This window comes from Miniopterus schreibersii (assembly GCF_964146895.1).
Source record: "Miniopterus schreibersii genome assembly, chromosome: 11".
Taxonomy (NCBI): domain Eukaryota; kingdom Metazoa; phylum Chordata; class Mammalia; order Chiroptera; family Miniopteridae; genus Miniopterus; species Miniopterus schreibersii.
In genome coordinates this window covers 9,505,377-9,525,538 of record NC_138111.1, presented here as the reverse complement: position 1 = coordinate 9,525,538, position 20,162 = coordinate 9,505,377, and the positions used below count along the sequence as shown (strand labels likewise).

General features: G+C 56.3%; 2 protein-coding genes across 10 annotated transcripts in view; both read left to right on the top strand.

Moving 5' to 3' along the window:
• ZFP37 (ZFP37 zinc finger protein) overlaps positions 1 to 20,162 on the top strand; it is a 308,781-nt gene that overhangs the window by 187,181 nt on the left and 101,438 nt on the right. The gene's annotated exons all lie outside the window — the stretch shown is intronic.
• DAB2IP (DAB2 interacting protein) overlaps positions 1 to 20,162 on the top strand; it is a 179,898-nt gene that overhangs the window by 137,093 nt on the left and 22,643 nt on the right. For all 9 annotated transcript variants that reach the window (XM_081150597.1, XM_081150595.1, XM_081150596.1 and 6 more), the window contains 6 exons: positions 10,139 to 10,292; positions 11,987 to 12,085; positions 12,990 to 13,544; positions 16,563 to 16,707; positions 16,785 to 16,929; positions 18,787 to 19,023. In XM_081150597.1, the coding sequence (XP_081006723.1) occupies positions 10,139 to 10,292; positions 11,987 to 12,085; positions 12,990 to 13,544; positions 16,563 to 16,707; positions 16,785 to 16,929; positions 18,787 to 19,023 (1,335 nt within the window). The remainder of the gene's footprint in view (positions 1 to 10,138; positions 10,293 to 11,986; positions 12,086 to 12,989; positions 13,545 to 16,562; positions 16,708 to 16,784; positions 16,930 to 18,786; positions 19,024 to 20,162) is intronic.

The window sequence follows — 20,162 nt, the reverse complement described above, 5'->3', positions numbered from 1 at the left end:
TGGCTTCGGCTGACCCCACGTGGCTGGGTCCCAGCTCTCCGCAGACTGTATGAAGTCCTGGGCAAGCTGGGGACCCCTGCCCACAGCAGCTTCCTCCTCTATGAGATGGGGTCAGCTAGTGCCTGTCTGGTGGAGTGACTGTGAGGAGTAATGAGCCTGTACTGCGAGGTTGCTAAGCGCTATGCGAGGCACGAAGTGAGCGCTTAAAAACGCCTGCCGTTTCTACCCTTCTTAAGTTTTAGCCCTATTGCTTTGGGGTTCTTTGGGACCTTTGGGCAAAACTTGGATATTTATTATTGTGCATTGTATCTAAAGTTTTCCATACAAGCCCAAGACCTTCAATCTGATCATGACTTTTTTGGGGTTTTTTCTGTTTTGTTTGATGTCCTGTTTTCTGTACAGAAAAAGGGATCTGTGCCTTTAAAACCCTGGCCTGCCCAAGTGGGACACTGTTCCTTTAAAAGCGCATTACGGAGAGTTGGAACTTAGCCTTTGTTTAACTAGCCATGATTAGTCCCAGCGGACAGGGCTGGAGTGGTATGTCCAGGACCAGAGCTGGGTTGGACTGGCTGGGCCCAGTGGGAGACAGTGGGCAGCTGGCTGGCTGGCTAGCTAGCTAGCTGGCTGGTCTGGCCCCCTGGTGCCCTGGGCCTGGTGAGCTTGGTGGCCACAGTGAGCGATGGTGAGTGGCCTGAACAGCGGTTGGAATGAGGAAGGCCGGGGAAGGAGGAAGGAGGGAGGCTGCCAGCCTCAGGGCCACCAACCAGCCTCTTGAGCCCAGGGCAGTCTCTGTGAGATGGGTGGGAGCTACCTGTTAGAGGGACTGTCACAGGTGCCAGCGCTGGAAGGCACTCAGGAATTCCCCAGGGATGGTGTCTCTGCCCCTCTGCAGACATCTATGGCCAGCCCAGAATATGGAAGCAATTAGGATAGCCTTGCCAAAAAGCAAGAAACAAGAAGTATTGTAACTGTTTTTAGTTTTTAAAAGGAGAGGAAATCGGTATCAGTTGCTTGTTTCTATAAGCAAGGCCGGTGGCCTCTGTGGGCTCCATTGAGAACCGGGAAGTGCTTGGAACCGCTGAGAAGTTTTCTGAGCTGAGGAGCTTGGCCTTTGCCCTGAGTGGCCCAACCCTGGGCTGGACTGGGTGGGGCTGTGCATGGTTTGGGGACCATGTCATTTCTACCCCAGCCCCACAGCGGGTCTCTCCTTTTTCCCTCCTTCTCCCTGCTTGTTTCTGTTCCCTGATCCATCTGCCTGCAGGGCGGGGTGGTGGAAGACCAGGAAGGTTGTGTCTGGGCCTGGAGTGTGTTTTGCTCCAGCTTAAATATTTGAAACTACTGTGATTCAGCAGTCTTTCCTGTGGAAGCGTTGTGGGGAATAATTGAGCTGCCTGGCTTGTCACAAGTATCCCTTGGTCCTAGCCACTTTCACTACCCCTCCTGGGGGCTGGCGGTAGATCAGATTCCTATCAGCTCAGTGTCTTTCTCACCATTTTCCAGACAGGGGAAACAATTTGCCCAGAGTCACACAGGAGGTGACAGTTCTGGTGTCCCAGACAGAGTTCCTATAAGTTACCTGAAAGTTGGAGCAGTTGATCATACGATTTCTGTAGGTTTGGTGAAAGCCTGAGGCATTGACAAGGAGTGCAGAGGGTTTGGATGCCAGGCTTCCAGCCTTGTTCCGGTACCTGTGAAGTGTGACCTTAGGCAAGTTGCAGACCTCTATGAGCCTCTACTTCCCGGTGTATGGGGGGTACCGGGGGGGGGGGGGCAGCCCAGTGTGACTGGGGCTGAGCAGGGCTGCTGTAGCTGGGTTAGGATATACCTAGGATATACCTTGGAAGCTGTATTTAAAGTGTGTGGTGTTATTGGTTGGAATCCCATGGGCCAGGTGGCAAATGACAGAGTTAGCTTATCTCAGAGTCAGCCTTTGTGGGGTGGGAAAAGAGAGTGGGCTTTTGGAGTCTGATACACTAACTGGGCCTTGGGAAGGCCCTCGAAGTCTCAGAGCCTCAGTTTTCTTAACTGTAGTTGGGCAGCTGGGCTACACGAGGGTCCGAAGTGTTCATTGTGGAGCTGGTGCCTGCCTTGTGCATTTCCCAGGTGTGTGGGCAAGTGGAGGTGTGTGCTGGGTGAGGCAGGTACTAGGGAACCACAGATGGTGCCCCGTCTCTAGGAGCAAGAGAACTCAACAGCCAAATTCCAGTTTTCTTTGACATCATTTCTCTGAGTTTCTGTCTTTGCTGGTGTCCTGGGCGACTGTGGCTTGCTGGCGCCACCCTCTCCTCCTCTTCTGTCTCTTGCTAGTGACAGTCTGGAAAGCAGAGCTCTGAGTCCCCACTGGGGGTCCCAGACACCAGGCTTTGGGAGGAATGAGAAGTGGGGGTCCCAAGGCCCCCATGCTCAGTGCTGCTGGTGGACTGGAGGTGCTCAGTAACTATACACTGGGGCACTGGACTTACTAGCCCAGGAGTGGGGGCATTAGCATAATGAACCTCCAGCAGCCCCTGGCAGGAGGTAAGGGCAGCCTCATTTGTCAGATAAGGAAGCCGAGGTTCAGGAGAGGCCAACCAGAGGTCTCCGTTCCCTTGGCCCAGCACCCCTTCCCCTCCCTTTGCTTCTTGTTTCCCTGCTGCCACAAAGCCCCTCTGTCCCTAATGGAAGCTGGAATTGAAGAAACAGCAGGGCTGGGACTGGAACCTAGGATGCCAGGGTTGGTTCTGAGATCTGTCCATCTCTTCTTAAATGGGGATTTTGAGGTGCCTACTTAAAATGACAGTCTTCTCCACCCTGCTCTGGGAGGGGGTGGGTTGGGGGAGTGACTGAGGGTCTCAGGGTCAGTTCTCAGAGGCTTTTACAGAGCCCACATGTGGAGAGGGCTAGGAGGGCTCTGCCTGCTGAGCAGAGTGAGAGGCGTCTTGGAAATGTCAGTGGGCCCAGGGAGAAGCCGGGAGCAACCAGAGAGGTGACACAGGACAGGATGAGGCAGAATGACCAGAGCTGTACACAGGCTCACTGCGTGGCAGGCTCCCTTGGTAGCACCAAAGGTGCTGTTTCCCTATTCTACAGGTGGGATAACTGAGACATGCAGGTCAATTAATGTGACTAAAGTTGCAGAGCGTTATGTTTATGTGTGTTTGTTTCTGAAGGAGGCCTCACCACATTCGACCAGTCATCAGCCAGGGTGGTGCCAGGAGCTCTGGCCTGTGTTGACAAATGCCTGCTGCCAACCTGCTGGTGGGGACAGGGGAAGGACACTCCCCAGATCCTATTTTCACTCTAGCATGAATGGCCCATACAGCACCAGGGGACCACAAGGCATGACGCCCAGGTCTGGGGTGGAGGAGATGAGAAGGTAGATGATGCTTCTGCCCCGCCCTCACATTCCATGGGGTGTAGTCTGAGCCTAGGAGGGCATCCTGGAGGTGGAGAGCTGGGAGGAATTTGATAAGCCACAGGGGAAGTGACGTCTTTGAGTAGAAGTCCTTTGGTTTTTAGCTCATTCATTTTTTATTTCATCATCCCTCGCATCTTGGGTCACGCGTGTCCCCCGCCTCCCAGCCTGAGGCAGCTGTCGGAGGTGTTTCTGGTTTCTGGTGGGGGTGGGGGAACCAGTCGGAAATCAGTCTCACACTGTGGGTGGTGTGATCTGTGGGACCAAGGGATGTGCTTACACGTGCGAGGAGGAGGCGGGCACAGATTGAGCTCTCAGGGAGGGGACGCTTCAACCATGGCCTTGAACATTCACGAGAGCTGTACTGTCCAAGGGGAGGAGTAGCGGGCTGCTCTGGACTGGCGGGGTTCGGGTTGGGACAGATGAGTCTGGAGTCTGAGTCCCGGATGCCGTGCTCCTGGGGCTGGAGGTAGCGCTTTACTCCAGGTGACTGAGAAGGCTTAAGGTTTGGAGGTGTTACCGTCTAGTCTTTCTGAGTGGCTGGGCCAGGCGTGGTGGTTTCTCCTGGGGGTCTGGGAGGGGGTGGAGAGCTGTCCCTGCTCAGAAGCAGGAGGGACACGAGGCCCTCAGCTAACTTCCAAGTTGCCCAAATCTCACCCTATTCAATGAGCATTCCTCAGATCCTCTTCTTTTAAAATTCAGGGCACTTTGCTGTTCCACTGAGGTTTATGAATGTTTAAAAACTGCTGTACAGTCCCCAAAGTAATTTGACAAGTCTGACAGCTATTGATTAAAAACCCCAAATTATTCAGGTTGCAGGAGGACTTGAGGGATTAGATGGAAAGTTTTTTTGTTTCTTCTTTCTCTGCGTGCCCTTTGCCACCTCCCCTCCCCCCCCAAAAAAAGAAATAAGGTGTGGGGAGGTAAATGTGTTCCAGAATGTTTGTGAAAACTCTGTTAGGCTGCCGAATTATACTGGCAAGGGTGGGGATGGGGGCTGGTCAGGATGCTGAGGGTGCCTTTCCTGTCCAGGGACCAGAACCAGCATCCCTGCGTCCCTGGTCTCTCAAGCCTTGTGGCCCAAGTCGCCAGCAGGCAGCATGAGGTATTGCTCTGTAGATATTAGGGTCCTGGTGGTGCTGGGAAGAGATGTGGTAGTTAGTGTAGGGTCCCTTACGTTGATGAGGAGTTGACATTGGTGGGCAGGGTTGCCGTGCTTTCTGAAGTAGCTCAGCAGGTGAGGAAACAGCAGCCTAGAGAGAGGAGGGACTGTGTTCAGGGCATTGCAGCAAGTATTGTGGGTCCAGGGGGGAGAGTGGTGGGCTCATGACCTGTGTGAGTTCTGCTCTCCCTTCTGCTGGGGCGATGCCTGCCTTTTGTGCAGGGTTGTGAGAAGGCTGCACATCAATGTGAGTACTTTGGTAAGAAAACTTATGGCACAGCTCAGCATGTAGTAGGTGCTTAGTAAGTGGCTGTTAAGTCCAGGCTGTTGCAGTGCCAGTCATTCAGTCAGCTTATGTGGGGCACCTCTGGGAGCCAGGCCTCGGGCTGCGCTGTAGTCATAGTACGTGATGAGTGAGCTGTCTGTCCTCCTGTCTTGGTTGCCAGGATGTGGACCCTCCTTTGCCAGTTCAGCCCTGTGGTGTCAAGGGGGATACAGACTCTCAGGTATAGGTTGCGGGCAGTAGATCAGGCCCCTTCCAGCCCAGGGCTTAGTATGGAAATGGGGATGGTCACACTGGTTCCAGGGACTGCTGGGACCTGCCCTCTTGCCTTGGACTAAGAGAATCCTGGGGCCAAGAGTGTCCATGCCTCAAGGCCAGACCCTGTCATCCCAAGAAGCCTTCCCAGGCTGGGCGGGCAACCTCCTTGCCTTTTAAGGACAGGCTCTGTCTCCCCAGGGCCCTGGGAGCCACAAGGCGGCTGCATTCTTCTGCCCTCCCCTGGGACCCCAGCTGAGCCAGGAGTGAGCGCTGGCCCTCTCAGCAGTCGGTTCCCAGGCCAGGAGGGCAAGGCTGGGTTTGGGGGGAGTTGGCTCTGCTGGGCGTTCTGGGTGTGGCACTGTCCTGTTTGTGTCCTGCCACTGGATTCCCAGGAGGTCTGCGCCCTTTCCCTGCCTGTGTGCCAGGACCCGTGGGCAGATTTCAGCACAGCCTCCTGGACCTTCCCATATGACAGGCAGAAGCATGGTTGACACACTGTGACCTGACTCCGGAGTCCCCAGGTCCTGCCAGCCCTTGGGTGGACACCACCTCTGTGGAGACCAACTTTATCCAGAAATCTGCCCTTTGAAGGCCTGGCTATGGCTGTGGGCAATGCCATGGGCTTGCGAGAGGGAGATTGCGTCAGGACCTCTGTTCTCAGGAGGTCTACTTAGCAGAACCCACTGCCCACTCCCAGCACCCTCTTCTCCCTTCCTTTCACTTCAGGAAATTAAGGGATTTTTTTTTTTTTTTGAGATGTCCCATTTTTCAGATGGGGAAAACTGAGGCATGGAGAAGGTAAGGGATTTGAGTGGTTAGAGGAAAGAAACAATGGTCTGTGAAGTCCCTATCTTATCACCCTCATTGTGAGGAGTGTCACCTACCCTGGAAACATCAGCCGTGATAACAGTGTACATCCTTCCTCTTTCACAGCTGTACCCCGCTCCTGCCACTGGGACTGTCATGAGTGACTGATGGAGTTGCCAGCATTTACCCCGCTCTCCCTAGCATTTCACCTGCACTCTCACTTGATCCTTACAGCAGCCCTCTGAGGGAGAGTAGAATGACTTAAAAGTACTCAAGGTTGTGTGTTTTATTAGGAATGGAGATTACAGCCTGGCAGCCTTGACACTAGGCCCTCCTGCCCTCCTGCCTGTTCCTATCTGCAGGGTTGTGTGTGTGACTCCCTCTGCCCCTTTGAGATTTGGAGGATGACTCAGCCTCTTTCCAAGCTATACAATCCCACTTTCAACTCACCCCACCCATAGCTGGGAACATCCTCCCCATGTTAGATAAGGCTTTTTGATAACTGCACGTTTTGTGTTGGGGTCTCCTCCCTCCCTGAAATAATGGGGAATTTGTTAAACTTCTGTGTCACTAACCTTTTAAGAGAAAAAAGGATGGAGCTGAAAAACAGCTCGTGGGTTGGCTGGAAGGCTGTCAGATAAGGCTATGGCCCTGGAGCTGGGACAATGTCCCGTTGTTCCTGCTCCCCGGCCTGCACAATGAGCTGCTGTTGCGACCTGGCTGTATCTCCAGCAGCAGCTCTGCCCCTGCCCCTGCCCGTGGTGTGCCCACGTTTCCTGGGCTCTTGGGCAAAGGTTTCCCCTCCCCAGCCAGTCTCTCTAGCTCTTCCTGCCAGACCTGGAATGAGTGGGTCCCAGTGAGCAGGTCAGCTGGCTGTAGGCCTTTCTCTGCCTGTCGCCTGGGGGGAGATGGAAAGACGAGTCTTGCACTCATGGAGTTAGTCTGGGATTCTGCTGAACGAGGTTCAGAGCACACGCGGCTGCTTGCCACCCACCACCCGTGCGGTCTTGGGCAAGCCACCTGGCCTTTCTGAGGTGTGGAACCTCAGTCCTGATGGGTTGTCATGAGAATTAGGTGAGAAGACAGGTGGGAAAGTGGTGTGGAGAGGGGCTCAGCCACATGGCCTGGGTGTGAGCTCTTTTTCAGCCGGAGAGATTAGAGACAGAGTGGTGGTGGTGGCATTTGGCCTGTGCTTGGAAAGCTGAGAAAGAAGGTTTTTGTGAAGCAGAGAAGGTTGGGAGACGGTGGTATGTGTTCAGGAAAGTGTGGTCATGGACTCCAGAGGGGGAGTAAGTTCATGGCTGGTCAGGGACCAGCCGGGAGGACCATCTTGCCAGCATGTGAGGGGAGGGGAGGTGGGGAGGGGGCGTTTCAGGGAGGGTTCAGCACCAGGTGGAAGCATTCGGAGTGATTATCTATAGGCCTTGAGGGGATTCCCGACAGATGGGGGTGACACCATGTTGGGTAGAGGGGTCTAGCGGGAGGGTATTGCCATGGTCTAGACAGAGAGGGTCAGTGGGGCCTGCTGTTCCCAAGGCAAGCCTTACTGCCCTGTGACCTTGGCTCTCCCATCTGTGACCTGGGAATGATGGCACCACCCCTTCCCGGGAAGTGTGAAGATTCCATTAACTGCACAGGGCAATGGTCAGAGCCTGGCCCTCCACTGTGTAGGAGCAGTCTAGCCCCTTGGAATAGCCATGAGGACTCTCTGGGCCAGCCTTGTCCCCATTCCTCCTCCCGATTCCACGTCTCCCCACTTAGAAAAATACTGGGGAGATGGGAAGGGTCAGGGCTGCCCCGCCGCAGCCAGGATGCCTTAACCGTGAGCTTGCCTACAGCCGTCTGTTCATCCAGGAACCTTCCCTGTGAGGCCTGGGCCAGCTGGGGCATGTTTGTGGGGCAGGATGGTGGGGAAGGAAAAGCAGGTTTTACAACTTCAGGCTCTGGCCGCTTTGGGGTCTGGCCAGGGCCTGCTGGGCTGCTGGCCTTTCGAACCAGGGCCCCTTGGTCTCCCTGGGCAGGCCCAGTACATTGAACTATGCCTCCCTTTCCTCTCTTCAGCCCACCAGCCCCTCTGTTTGCACTTCATGGGTCCCTACTCCACCTGTCCTGGCTCCCAGCATCCTTACCTGGCAGAGGTTTTCAGGCTGGGCCAGAAAGCAGCCTGATCCCAATCTGCAGGCTGGGTTTTCAGCCCAGGGTGCTGTGGGTCCCAGCTGTTCCTAGACCAGGTGACTTCCCCAGTATCTGAGGCAGGTCTTTTGTACTGAGCCACAAAGCCCCACAAGGAAGGGAGGCCTAGAGTCTGCCCTGTGGGGTGGGCAGCCCCGAATGGGATCTCTACTGAGGGGACAGCAGACCCACCCATGACATTGGTCAGCGCTGTGATGGAGGAGCAGGGTGGAGGGCTTAAGGGCAGAAGCCTGTCAGTCCCTAGCACGGGGTGACGTGGTAAGCCACAGTGCATGTGTGTGAACTACTGCCCCCCAGAGAGAGAGGGCACTGGAGGAGCAGAGGCACCCCAGCTGGGATGCCAGGGGGCAGAGCGTCGCTGAAAGTTCCACTCATGGGTCCTGCAGAGGTTTGGGTTGGTTCTAACCTAATTTCAGCCTGTCTCACAGCCTCCCTCTGGTCTGTCCCTTCCCCTGGAGCTTTTAGAAGTCCTGCCTGAGCGCATTGATACTGCTCAAGTGATCCGAGCCCTACTGTGTGCCAGCTTCATGCTGGGCAAGGGGAGCAAGTACAGGGAGGCTGACTGTGTTTCTTGGATTGGGTGTGGGGTCCGCAAGGGCTGGGGTCTCAGTTCTAGCTCTGACTCCCATGTGTGCCTAGCACAGGACTCCGTTGGGGTGGGCTATTGTGATGTAGAGTTTGGGAGTGGCCTCTGTCAGCCTGAGTCCCTCTGAGCAGGGCCCATCCGCTTGTCTCTGGATTCCTGAGCCCACGCATAGTAGCCTCAGCCTCCCTTACCCCAGCTGGTCCTGGAAGTAGGTTATAGGGTGTGTGTCCAGCGGGGAAGTGTGTGGTGACTGCCAGGCCTCAGTAACATGAGGGCAGGGTCTTTGACAAGGCAGGGAGAGATTGATGGATCGAGCCTGGACCATTGGAGGCCAGGAGCTGAAAGGCAGAGGGATTGGGGGAAGGCAGTCTGGGTGAGCTAATCCCAGGGAGGGTTCTGTGCCATGGACCTGGGCCGTGGACATGAATAGGGGCAAGGCCTGCTCAGCTTCCACACCAGAGGTGGTCTTATCAGGCCCGGCTGGTTCTCAGGCTTTTTCTGTGCCCAGCTGTGGGAGGGGGCTCAGCTCCAGTGCACACTGCTGTATGCTGTGAGCTCTGGAAAGGGACTTTCAGCTCTCTGAGGCAGACTCTACCAAGCACTGGTTGCAGGTGGCATCTGAGGCTCTTTCCATGTGATGTGCTGAGAAAACCAAGGCTCAGAGAAGGGGTACTGACTTGTCCAGGGCCACAATAGCAGGTGAGCAGTGAGACCAGGTCTGTCAGCCGGTCTAGGTCCAGGCCCCATTTGCACACTGGATGGCATCCACTACTTCTGCTCTTTGTATCTGTGTTGGGCCCACTAACCCTGGCCTGGATCCTCGAGCCCTGGCATGTGGACGCTGTCTGAGTCTTGGCATCTCGGGTACTGTGCAGACTGCTGCATCCTTTCCATCTTGAGCCTCACTGCCCTCACCTGTAAAATGGGTGCAGCAGAGGTCCCTGTAGCTCTCCTGCCTCAAGTGGGGCTGGGGCTGAGTGGGGCAGTGTATGAGAAAGGGCTCTGTTGGCTGTGACATTCTGGATGAATGGGTGACTGCTCTGGTCTTGGATGGGGACCAGGGTTGAGGGGGGTGGGGTGGGGTGGAAAGGCTGCCTGGGTGGGCTCAGCTCTTTCCTGCGGGTCTCTGAATCTGCTTAGGAGCCAGATCAGATCCTACCTGCACTCAGTGCTGACTTTCAGATTCTGAGTGGTGGCCTCATCCTCAGCTACGTGCTCTCTTAGATGCCCACCCAGAGTCCCACAGTGGACAAAGGGACCCATAATAGGTCTCTGACTTCAGGACAGAAGTGCCCCTCCCCCTAAGTCTGCCTTAAGAGGAAAAGGACTGTGGGGTTGAGCGGGGAGTGATTGCCTCCACCTAGGGGGCTAGACAGACTCCCTGGAGGAGGGGACAGGAAAGGCAGGGGAGGGGAGTGATAGGCCCAGCCCGACGCACCTGCTGCCCACCCCCAGGTCCCATCTGATGCCGAGGCTGAAGGAGTCTCGCTCCCACGAGTCCCTGCTCAGCCCCAGCAGCGCGGTGGAGGCACTGGACCTCAGCATGGAGGAGGAGGTGGTCATCAAGCCCGTGCACAGCAGCATCCTGGGCCAGGACTACTGCTTCGAGGTGGGTCCCACTCGGGGCGGTGGTGCTGGCAGCATCTCCTGGCCAGGCCAGGTCTCCCTCATCTTCCTGTAGTGCTTGGTGGCCTCAGCTTTGGAACAGTGGCTGGAACCTGTTCATAACGTTTGGCTCCTGAGAGACCAGGGAGAGCTGGGAGATGGGGGGCTTTGTTCCTTCTCTGTGGGCTCCTTGGAGATAGACCAGCAAGCACCTTTGCTTCATGTCAGTGAGGGCAAGAGGCCCTGGCAGTAAAAGGGGGTAAGCCTGTGTAGAATTGCTTAAGTCTGAGGCCTGCTCACCCTCCTTAGAAACCCCCTAAGTACAGTATCGGATGGTAGAGAGTGTCCCCTTTTCTGGGCCAGTCTCCCCTCTGTAAAGAAATCAGAACCTTTACTACCCTAGCATTCTGTGACCCAAGGAGCAAGCAGAGGGCAGCAGCCCAACCTGGCAGGGCTCTGCCTGGGATCACCTGTTCAGCCCCTCCCTATAGATGGGGAATCTGAGGCCCAGCGAAGCAAGGTGTCAGAGGTCACACAGCAAGCCTGAGGCCAAGTCAGGACGAGGGTAGGGTAACGAATGTTGAAGGTATTCCTGGGAGTTCCTGATTGCTTCTCTCATTAGTCAGATTCTCTTCCTACCTCACCCTCCACTCCCACCCACAAGGAGCTTACATAATTAGGGGAGCTCTCTGAGAGAGAGAGATGAGCCTGGTAAAGAAAATCAGCCACTTGCAGACTAGTGGCAACCTCTTGGCGACCCAGCCCCAGGGAAGGAGTGGAATGTGCTTGGCATCCGCCCCACACCTTGTGCCCACTGATTCTGGTTCAAGACTCCTGGTCCAGCCAGGTTCCATCTGCGCTCCAGCTTCTTTGCCGGGGACAGGCTGAAGATAGTGCCTAGGCCCTGGTCCACAGCAGGGGGTGCTGTGTCTTGTACCAGCCCTTGAATGGCTGGATAAGGAGTCTGGTTCCCTTCTGTAGAGCCCTTGGCATGGTGCTGGGGACAGTGGAACAGAGTAAGAGCAGCTTGGGCTGGGCTCCCTCACCAGGAGGAGATCGGAGGGTAAGCAAGAGTCCAAAGGTGAGGGGAGGGGGTAGGTAAGCGTTCCAGGCAGGAGGACTCCAGGGCTCAGCACACCCAGACAGCCCAACTCTCATTTCTTCAGTCTGGCCCCCATCATTAGTTCCTGTGACCATCATTGTCACAGTCACGTGGCAAAAGATAACCATCAGAAAGTATCAGCTGAGGATTGAGGTGATCTTTGTGCCTACCTGTTGTTGTGTCCTTGTTGCCCGTGGTTCCACCTAAAGAGGGAGGCCCAGGTTAAGCTTCACCCTCTGACACAGGCGGGCACCCCACGCCTTCTCTCTTCCCATCTTCGGGAAAGTGAGGTTGGAGTTGGAAAGATTCTTTCCTATGGACAGAGAGTGCCGAGAAAGGGGCGAGGAGCCAGGACCAGGAGCCAGGTGGTGTAGGACTGTCACCCTCCTGTCACTGACTTGTTTCCAGGATGGTGGTCTCACTGCGCTTCCTGTAAATGTGAAATATGGGGGCCATTCTGAGCCTTGTTCTGCCTCCTCCCTGAGGTTGTGCTGCAGACTTGGTAGCCACAATGCCCCCCAAGCCCCACGGTCTCCTGTCCTGCCCAGCCTCAATATGTTCCCCTCCCTGTGACACTGCCTGTCTGTCCCCCACAGGTGACAACGTCGTCAGGAAGCAAGTGCTTCTCTTGCCGGTCAGCAGCCGAGCGGGATAAGTGGATGGAGAACCTGCGGCGAGCAGTGCACCCTAACAAGGTAGGCTGTGCCCCCTCTTACCAAAGCCCACGGACTGAAGTTAGACCAGGAGCAGAGCTCAAGCTCTGACATCAGGAAGCAGAGTGGGATCTCTGGTGTGGGCTGGGATGGGGTGGGAATGGGGCCTGAGTGGGCAATAGGGTTGGGCCCTGGAACAGGGGTTCGAATTGGCCAGGGTGACATAGGTGCTGTGGGCCTGTGTCCTTGAAGCTACACAGCGGAGGCTAGGCCAGAGAACTGAGTATGGGCTGTTAGGGAGTTGGGTGCTGGTATCCTTCTGCCTGGATCTCTGTCCCTCCTTCTCCCCGGGCTGATTCCTGCTCACCCATCCAATAACAGCTTAGACCTCTGTCCTGTGAGCACCTGGCCTAGGCTGGTGCCCTGCTCTGTGTTCACACTGCCCCTGGGCTTCCCCTGTCAGGTTCATGGTACCTTAGTTCTAATCACCTGCCTGCCTGGTTGACTCTGGGCCTGGGCTGAGTCCTGGTTACCATGACATCACTACTGGAAGAGCCTTAGCAGTGGTCCCTCCACTCTTAGTGACTTTACAGACCAGCAAACTAGAAGACCTGATAAGCAGCACAGTGGCCTGCTATGTGCCAAGCACCGTGCTAACCTCTCACTTGATCTCTTATTGTTCCTATTTTACGGAAAAGGGAACTGAGTCTTAGATTAAGTCACTTTCCCAAGGTTAGTGAGCTTGTTTGAGACAGTGCAAAAATCCAGCCCCATGGCCATCAGACTCCACAGCTGTCCCTAGCCCACCCCCCATCCTGTCAGTTCCTGGGCTGTTTCTACCAGCTTCCAGGACCCTGCCGGATCTGAGGGTTCTCCCAGCTCTGGGCTGGGCGGCAGGCAGGTGGCTGGCCCCTCAGTGACCACGGTTCCCCTTGTGCATGTGCAGGACAATAGTCGGCGTGTGGAGCACATCCTAAAGCTGTGGGTGATCGAGGCCAAGGACCTGCCAGCCAAGAAGAAGTACCTGTGCGAACTATGCCTGGATGACGTGCTCTACGCCCGCACCACGGGCAAGCTCAAGACCGACAATGTGTTCTGGGGCGAGCACTTCGAGTTCCACAACCTGCCGCCTCTGCGCACCGTCACTGTCCACCTGTACCGGGAGACCGACAAGAAGAAGAAGAAGGAACGCAACAGTTACCTGGGCCTGGTGAGCCTGCCTGCTGCCTCAGTGGCCGGGCGGCAGTTTGTGGAAAAGTGGTACCCGGTGGTGACGCCCAACCCCAAGGGTGGCAAGGGCCCCGGCCCCATGATCCGCATCAAGGCGCGCTACCAGACTATCACCATCCTGCCCATGGAGATGTATAAGGAGTTTGCCGAGCACATCACCAACCACTACCTGGGGCTCTGCGCAGCCCTCGAGCCCATCCTCAGCGCCAAGACCAAGGAGGAGATGGCGTCAGCCCTGGTGCACATCCTCCAGAGCACGGGAAAGGTGAAGGTGCGTGTGCAGGCCCAGCTGGTCTCCCCTGTGGCGCGTAGCCCTGTGGAAGGGCCTGGTGACGCACTAGGTTATCTGCTGTTCCCCATGTCCATGTTGTGGATTTCAGCCCTATCTGGGGCATTGATCGCAGCCAGGTGGGCCCCCTAAACCCAGAAGTTGTGTCATGGAGTAAGGGGCTCCTGCCCCCAATTACTGAGGCAGGTGTGGAGCTGATCGACAGGATGGCAGCTTGTAGTGAAGGAGTTGGTTTTAAGGGCCTCCCCAGAGGGCTGGCCTGAGACTCAAAGTGAGAGGTCATGGGGCAGCCTCTTCCGGCACAGGGCTCCCAATGACCTGGACATGTTGACCTGACTCACCTGGGTCATCCCCACCTGGTGATCCCCAGGGTACTGTCACAGTCCTAGCCTTGCCCCTCACTCTCACACTCAGACACACAGATTTACACACACAGTTACTCTTAGAGCCTTTTGATGGTCAGCCAGCCATGGCTACAGTCGTCACCAGCCCTGGAGCCCACAGAGACAGAGCTTGTCCAAAGCCATCCAGGTAAGCCCTCTTGAGGGCTGGAGGGCGTACCTCTCCCCCCTAAACCTTTCACCTTCCACTCCCTGCCTGGCCACGCCTCAGCCCCACCCATCTGGGTTTGGAGACAGGTTTGCTCTTTCTGGGAGGTCTACCTACCCAGTGCAGGGGAGCATGGTTCTGTGCGCCTCAAAGGCCCACCTTCCCTCTTTTTACCCTGCCCCTCCCTTGGGGGAAGCTGCCCAAATGGGGTGCAGTGGAGATGGATTGATTGTGGGGTCCATTCATGGTGCAGAAGGTCTCACGTGCTGGCCCCAGGAGCTGGACATGGTGTGGTTTGAGAGCCAGGTGGCCTGTGGTGGGGGTGAGGAACTGTCCTGTGTCAAGGTCCTTCAGCCTGGTGCTAGGGGCTGGGCCTCAGGTCCCCAGGGCACATGGCTCTATCGGGACCCCTACCCTCTTACCTGTTTCCAGAGCCCTTGGAGAGGGGAGGCTGTAGCTGGAAGTCTCTGGCCTCCTTCCTGCCCCCCAGAACCCCACTGCCTGTGGGACCCATGGTGGGCAACAAGTGTGGGACCAGGGAGAGAGACTTTCTCAGCGTGAGCACCATGGGGGCGGGGGAGCAGTTGGTGGCCTACATGTTGGACTACCTCCTTTCCCCGCCCCCAGCCTTCAGACCTGACTGGGCCAGGCTGTGAGTTGGATGACTGGCTGTACTGTCCTTAATTTCTGGTCTCCATTAGGAGGGGCGTTGGGAAACTAAGTCCAGGAAGCCCTGCCCCAGGATGGGGTTGTGTGTGCAGGAGCTCAAGCAGAGTCCTTTTTGTGGCAGCATCTGCTCTTTCAGTACCTGGCGCCCCAGGGCTGGGCTGACCAGGGGAGCAGCTCCAACCTGAGATGATCTTTGCTCTGGGGGCTCCCTGCTTAGACAAGAGGTGAACTGAGGTGCTCATTGTGAAGGGAGGTGGAAACCAGATTCCAGGCTCCCCACTGTGGCCCTCCGCCTGGCAGGTGAGCAGTAGGCAGGAAGATAGAAGTAACTCATGCTGCTGGGGTGACGTGTGTGCATGTGAGCTCCCCCTCTGTTCAGAGAACTTGGAGGTTAATAAGGTGTCCTTGATGAGGGACAGAGCATCTGATGTGGTCCCCACAATCCAGAGGCATAGACCATGCGACCAGGCATCACAACACCTTGCTGTCCTCCCCAGGCTCCACTCCTGGGTTGTGACTCTTCAGTCTCTATCCATGGACTCCAAGGGGCCTCTCCCTTCCACCCCTTCTCTCCTCAGTGTAGCAGGAGACTTGGGCCAGATCTGGCCCAGGTAGCTGTGTGGCCTTGGATGGGTCACTTTCCTGTTCTGTGCCTGTCTCCTCATTGGGTCCTAGCTCTAAGGAGAGCTCTTCCTCATCCCAGCCTGGGCGGAGTACCTGCTCCAGGAGTTCAGGAAGGCCTGTGGGCAGAACAGCCTAAGTTCTGCCTCCATGTGTTCAGAGAAGGAGACCCCTAGGGGTCATCTGTAGGTCAGGAAAGGCTCTTCAGGTTATGTGGTCCCCAGAGAGGCCAACGGCAGCTTCTTCAGCCCCTCCTGTCCCTCCTTTGGACACCAGGGCCTCCTAGGCCTAGAGCTTAGTTCTCTATTTCAGGGCCACCTATGATGTCAGAGGGACCCAGATTGTGCACACCAGAAACCCTGGCCCACACTGGCCACTTTGTGGCCTCCTTGCTGGGTGGCCCCTGCCCTGACCTTCACCCTTCCCTGGGTCTCTGACTCCCTACCTGTCTTCTTCCCCTCCCCAAGTCACAAGGTGGGCTGTGGGTGAGAGGAGGTGGGGCTCTGCAGGGAGGGAGTTGGCAACAGGCTTATCAACTTAACAGCTTCTCTCAGCAGTGCTGCCCTGGGTTTGCCAGATGGGCAGTGGTGCCATCGCCTTCGCACTGAAGCCAAGGTCCCTTCTCCCACCGTCTGAGCACTGGCTCACTGCCTCCGGGGCAGTTGGACAGCCTCTGCCTGTCTTTCATCCTTCTCTGAGGGACCCACAGAATGAGCCTGTGTCTGGTGTGGGAGACCCATCAGAGTAACTGGTAGATAATGGCAGCTGCTTGTATGAAGGGGAGAGGGCACCTGTCTGTCCTTTTTGGCACTAATGGTGATGGATGGGGGAGTTCTCTGGTCACCCAGCCAGGCCTGGTCAGGGCTGAGTAGGGATTTGAGTCCAGCTGGTCTGGCCGTGATGCAGAAAGCTCATGTCCACGTGGCATGCTCTTGCCCAGGCCTGTCTCCCCAGTCCCTAGACGCAGCTGTGATGTCACCAGCCCTAGGTGTCTCCCCTCGTCAGGCTGCCCTGCCCTCACTCCCTGGCAGCCCCAAAGGTTGACAACGGAGCAGCCATGAGAAGTAGGGACTTTTCCTGGTTGTGGAGCAGGTGTGGAATCCTAGGTTCCTACCTGCCAGGCCTGCTCAGGTCCACACTCCTCGCTGCCTGCCTCCCCAGGACTTCCTGACCGACCTGATGATGTCAGAGGTGGACCGCTGCGGTGACAACGAACACCTCATCTTCCGGGAAAACACACTGGCCACCAAGGCCATCGAGGAGTACCTCAAATTGGTGGGCCAGAAGTATCTGCAGGATGCACTAGGTAGGGAGAGTTCGGGCTGGCAGTGGGCAGAAGGTGGGATGTGCCCACCAGATCCTCACTGCTCCTCCCTGTCACAGGTGAGTTCATCAAAGCGCTATATGAGTCAGATGAGAACTGTGAAGTGGACCCAAGCAAGTGCTCGGCGTCGGACCTCCCTGAGCACCAGGGCAACCTCAAGATGTGCTGTGAACTGGCCTTCTGCAAGATCATCAACTCCTACTGGTCAGTGCTGCCTCACGCTCCCTCCAGGGCCTCCCCACCCCTGCGTCTGCCCCATCCTGTGTTGGGGTGCCTATAGTGTGCCAGGTGCTGTGCCAGGCATGTGTGTGCTGTTCTCATTCAGACAGCTCTGGGAGGGAGCTCTAGTCCCTTGTGCCTGACTTATAAACTAGAGAGCTGAGGCTTCATAAGGAGAGGGCAGGTGACACTCTGTAGCCTCACACAGCTTCAGAGTGGTGGCTCTGGAATTGGAACCCACTCTCTGCCTGACTCCACAGGCCTTGCTGGGATGCCAGGCTCCTGTCTTGGCCCTTTTTGGGTTCTCAGATGTTAGGGAGTGTTCCAGAGCATATTCGGGACACGGTGTGTGCAGCATGGAGAATTTGGGCTTGGTGGCAGTCCATTACACGTATTTATCAGCAAGGGCCCTCTGCAGCTGGCGCTGTCATAGGTGCTCACCTGGGGCCAGCCTGGCCCCTCGGGCTGGGTCACACCTGACCCTTGGCACCAGGGGTGGAGGGGTGACCTGAGAGCTTTGGACTCTTTGGGAACACTCTTCCCACCCTGGGGCCAGGCTGTTTTCACACTGCCCTTCTATCCCCAGGGCAGGCTGGGTGTGGGAAACATATCCGTGGACAGCGATTTTTCCATTTCCTTTCTGGTGTTTGTCACAGACCCAGAGGCACCTCTCAGTTCTAGATGCCACCAATAGCTGTCATCACTCAATGCCTGCCTCTGCCCAGTTCTGCTCCAGGCACTTCGAGGACCAGGGCTAAAGGCCACCTGCCCTCACTTCCTCTCCAGCTGTGCTTTTCTGCTTACCTTGTTTCCTGCCAAGAATCTGCTGGGCTCAGTGCTGGGTTTGTTGGGCCATTGGGGCCTCAGGCTTAAGGTTGGCCCTGTGAGCATGGCAGGGCAGGCCCTTTTCTCAGTATAAGGGTGAGGAAATGGAAGGCCAGTGAGGATCAGGCACTTGCTCAGAGCTCCCAGGGCAGGTGACAGAGCCAGGCATGGACTGGGTTTAGGGAGCATTGGGTCCTGGCCTGCCCCAGGGTAGGAGGCATATATTTTAGAATGAAAAGATAGAAAAGCCACTTAAAAGTTGGCGTGGTGGGGCCTTATTGTGGCCTCATTGGGAATGTGTGATGGAGAGAGCCCCCCACCTGGGGCCTAGGGACCCTGCCTGTGCTCACTGGGTCCCCCAGGGAAGTCCCTCCCTGTCTAAAAAGTGGAGAGCTATGCTTCACCCTGTTGTTAGGATATTCCCATCTTCTTGTATACTCTGAGCTCTCCTAAAAACCTTTAATTCCTATGTGGTTACTTGAGCGAAGGGAGTAAGTCTCGGAAGCCAGTGATGGGAATCAAGGAGTGGTGGTCTGTTCCTGTTGTGTTTTCCTCACTCTCCCCTAGACCCAGATGCCTGCTGTCTGGGGAGGAGGGTGAAGCACTGGGGGAGGTGGGAAGGGCCCAGATCCGGAGCAGGCCCTTGCCATTGGTCCCAGTTAGGACAGAGACCTAGCTCCTCTATGCTTGTGTCCCATCTCACTCGGCCCCTTCATGGGGAGCCCACCACCCTGACTGGAGCTTGGGGGGTCTGCCCCTTCTACTTCCTGAGCACTCACTCTGTGCCCTCCCTGCGCTGTCTCAGCTACCCCAGCAGCCCTGTCTGACGGATGATGGATAGATGGGTGAATGATGGATGGATATAGATGATGGAGTGATGGGCAGCAGGCTGAGCTCACAGCTGTCAGGGTTGGAGCTCAGGGTTCCATTGGACCCAGAACCAGGTCCCTGCTCTGCACCCGCCTGTCCTGGCACCCTGCCTGACCACCAGGCCCACTCTTGCCTATTCCTACCCAGTGTTTTCCCACGGGAGCTGAAAGAGGTGTTTGCCTCGTGGCGGCAAGAGTGCAGCAGCCGCGGCCGGCCGGACATCAGCGAGCGGCTCATCAGTGCCTCCCTATTTCTGCGCTTCCTCTGCCCGGCCATCATGTCGCCCTCACTCTTCAACCTGCTGCAGGAGTACCCCGATGACCGCACAGCCCGCACCCTCACCCTCATTGCCAAGGTGACCCAGAACCTGGCCAACTTCGCCAAGTGAGTGTGGCGCCCCCGACGGGCAGGGTTGGGACAGGGCTGGAGGCCACCGTGGGGGCAGCCGTAGGTGTTTCTTCCCCAGAGCTGGGCTGCACAGTGAGCCCCGCTTTTGTCCCTGTCATGCTTAGTCTTCTCCCTCCCCCTTTTCAGAATAAAATCTCCACACCCTGTTCTCCCCCTACTGAAAGTACATGCCATTTTGGTATGTTTCCTTAATTTTCAGAGGTGAGAAGACAAGGTATTTTTTTCTTTCAGCTTTTTAAAATTAATATTTAATCATAAGGATTCTCCCATGTTTTTAATATCCATAAGCCTCATTTTGAAATGAATGGCTAGTATGTCTTCAAGGGAGAAGGGCCATATTTCCTTAGCCCTTCCCCTGTGGTCGGGCACTCGGGCTATTTCAGACTGTCCTTGTTTAATGCTGTCAGGGATGTCCTTGCTCATAGAGCACGCCAAAGTTTGGGACTATACTTTAGAATGAAGGGGTGGAAATGGGAGGACTGGGTCATCTAGTTGCCCATTCCCTGGCCACCCCTGCTGAGCTCTGAGTCACGCCTGGTCCCAGCCTTGGAGAGCCAGCACTTCAGTAGGGGAGGGTGATGTAGAGTGAACAGTGGAGCCAGGATAGAGGTGCATGTGATGTCTCGGGAGGGCCCTCGGCTCGTTGGGAGAGGAGACACAAACGTGCTCCCCAGCTGTGTGTCAGGAGCAGAGGCAAGGCAGCCTCTGGGACTGAAAAGACAAGGTACTGGTGGCATTCCCGCATTTTCAAGTGCCAGGCAGGGAGAAGTGAGAGACAAGACCTAGGAGGACAGCAGGGATTTGAAGGCCAGGCAAGGTGGTGGGAGCCACCAAAGGGCTTTAAGCATGGGAGAGGATGGCCCTCGTCTGTTCTGGGTCCTAAAAAGGTCAGCTTGGTGGCAGTGGGGCAAGGGGATTGGAGGGAGCGGGACTGGCAACTGAGATACTACAGATCATAGCTGTAGTTCTGGCAAAAGGGAAGTGGAAGAAGTATTGGGGTTTGGAGAGGCGATGCAGGAGGCAGTGGCTGCAAGGTCAAGGGGTGAGGAGAAGATAGCCAGCCAGCCTTGCCATTGTGGGGAGGGAGGAGGAGATGACCCCACAGGCTTTTGGCT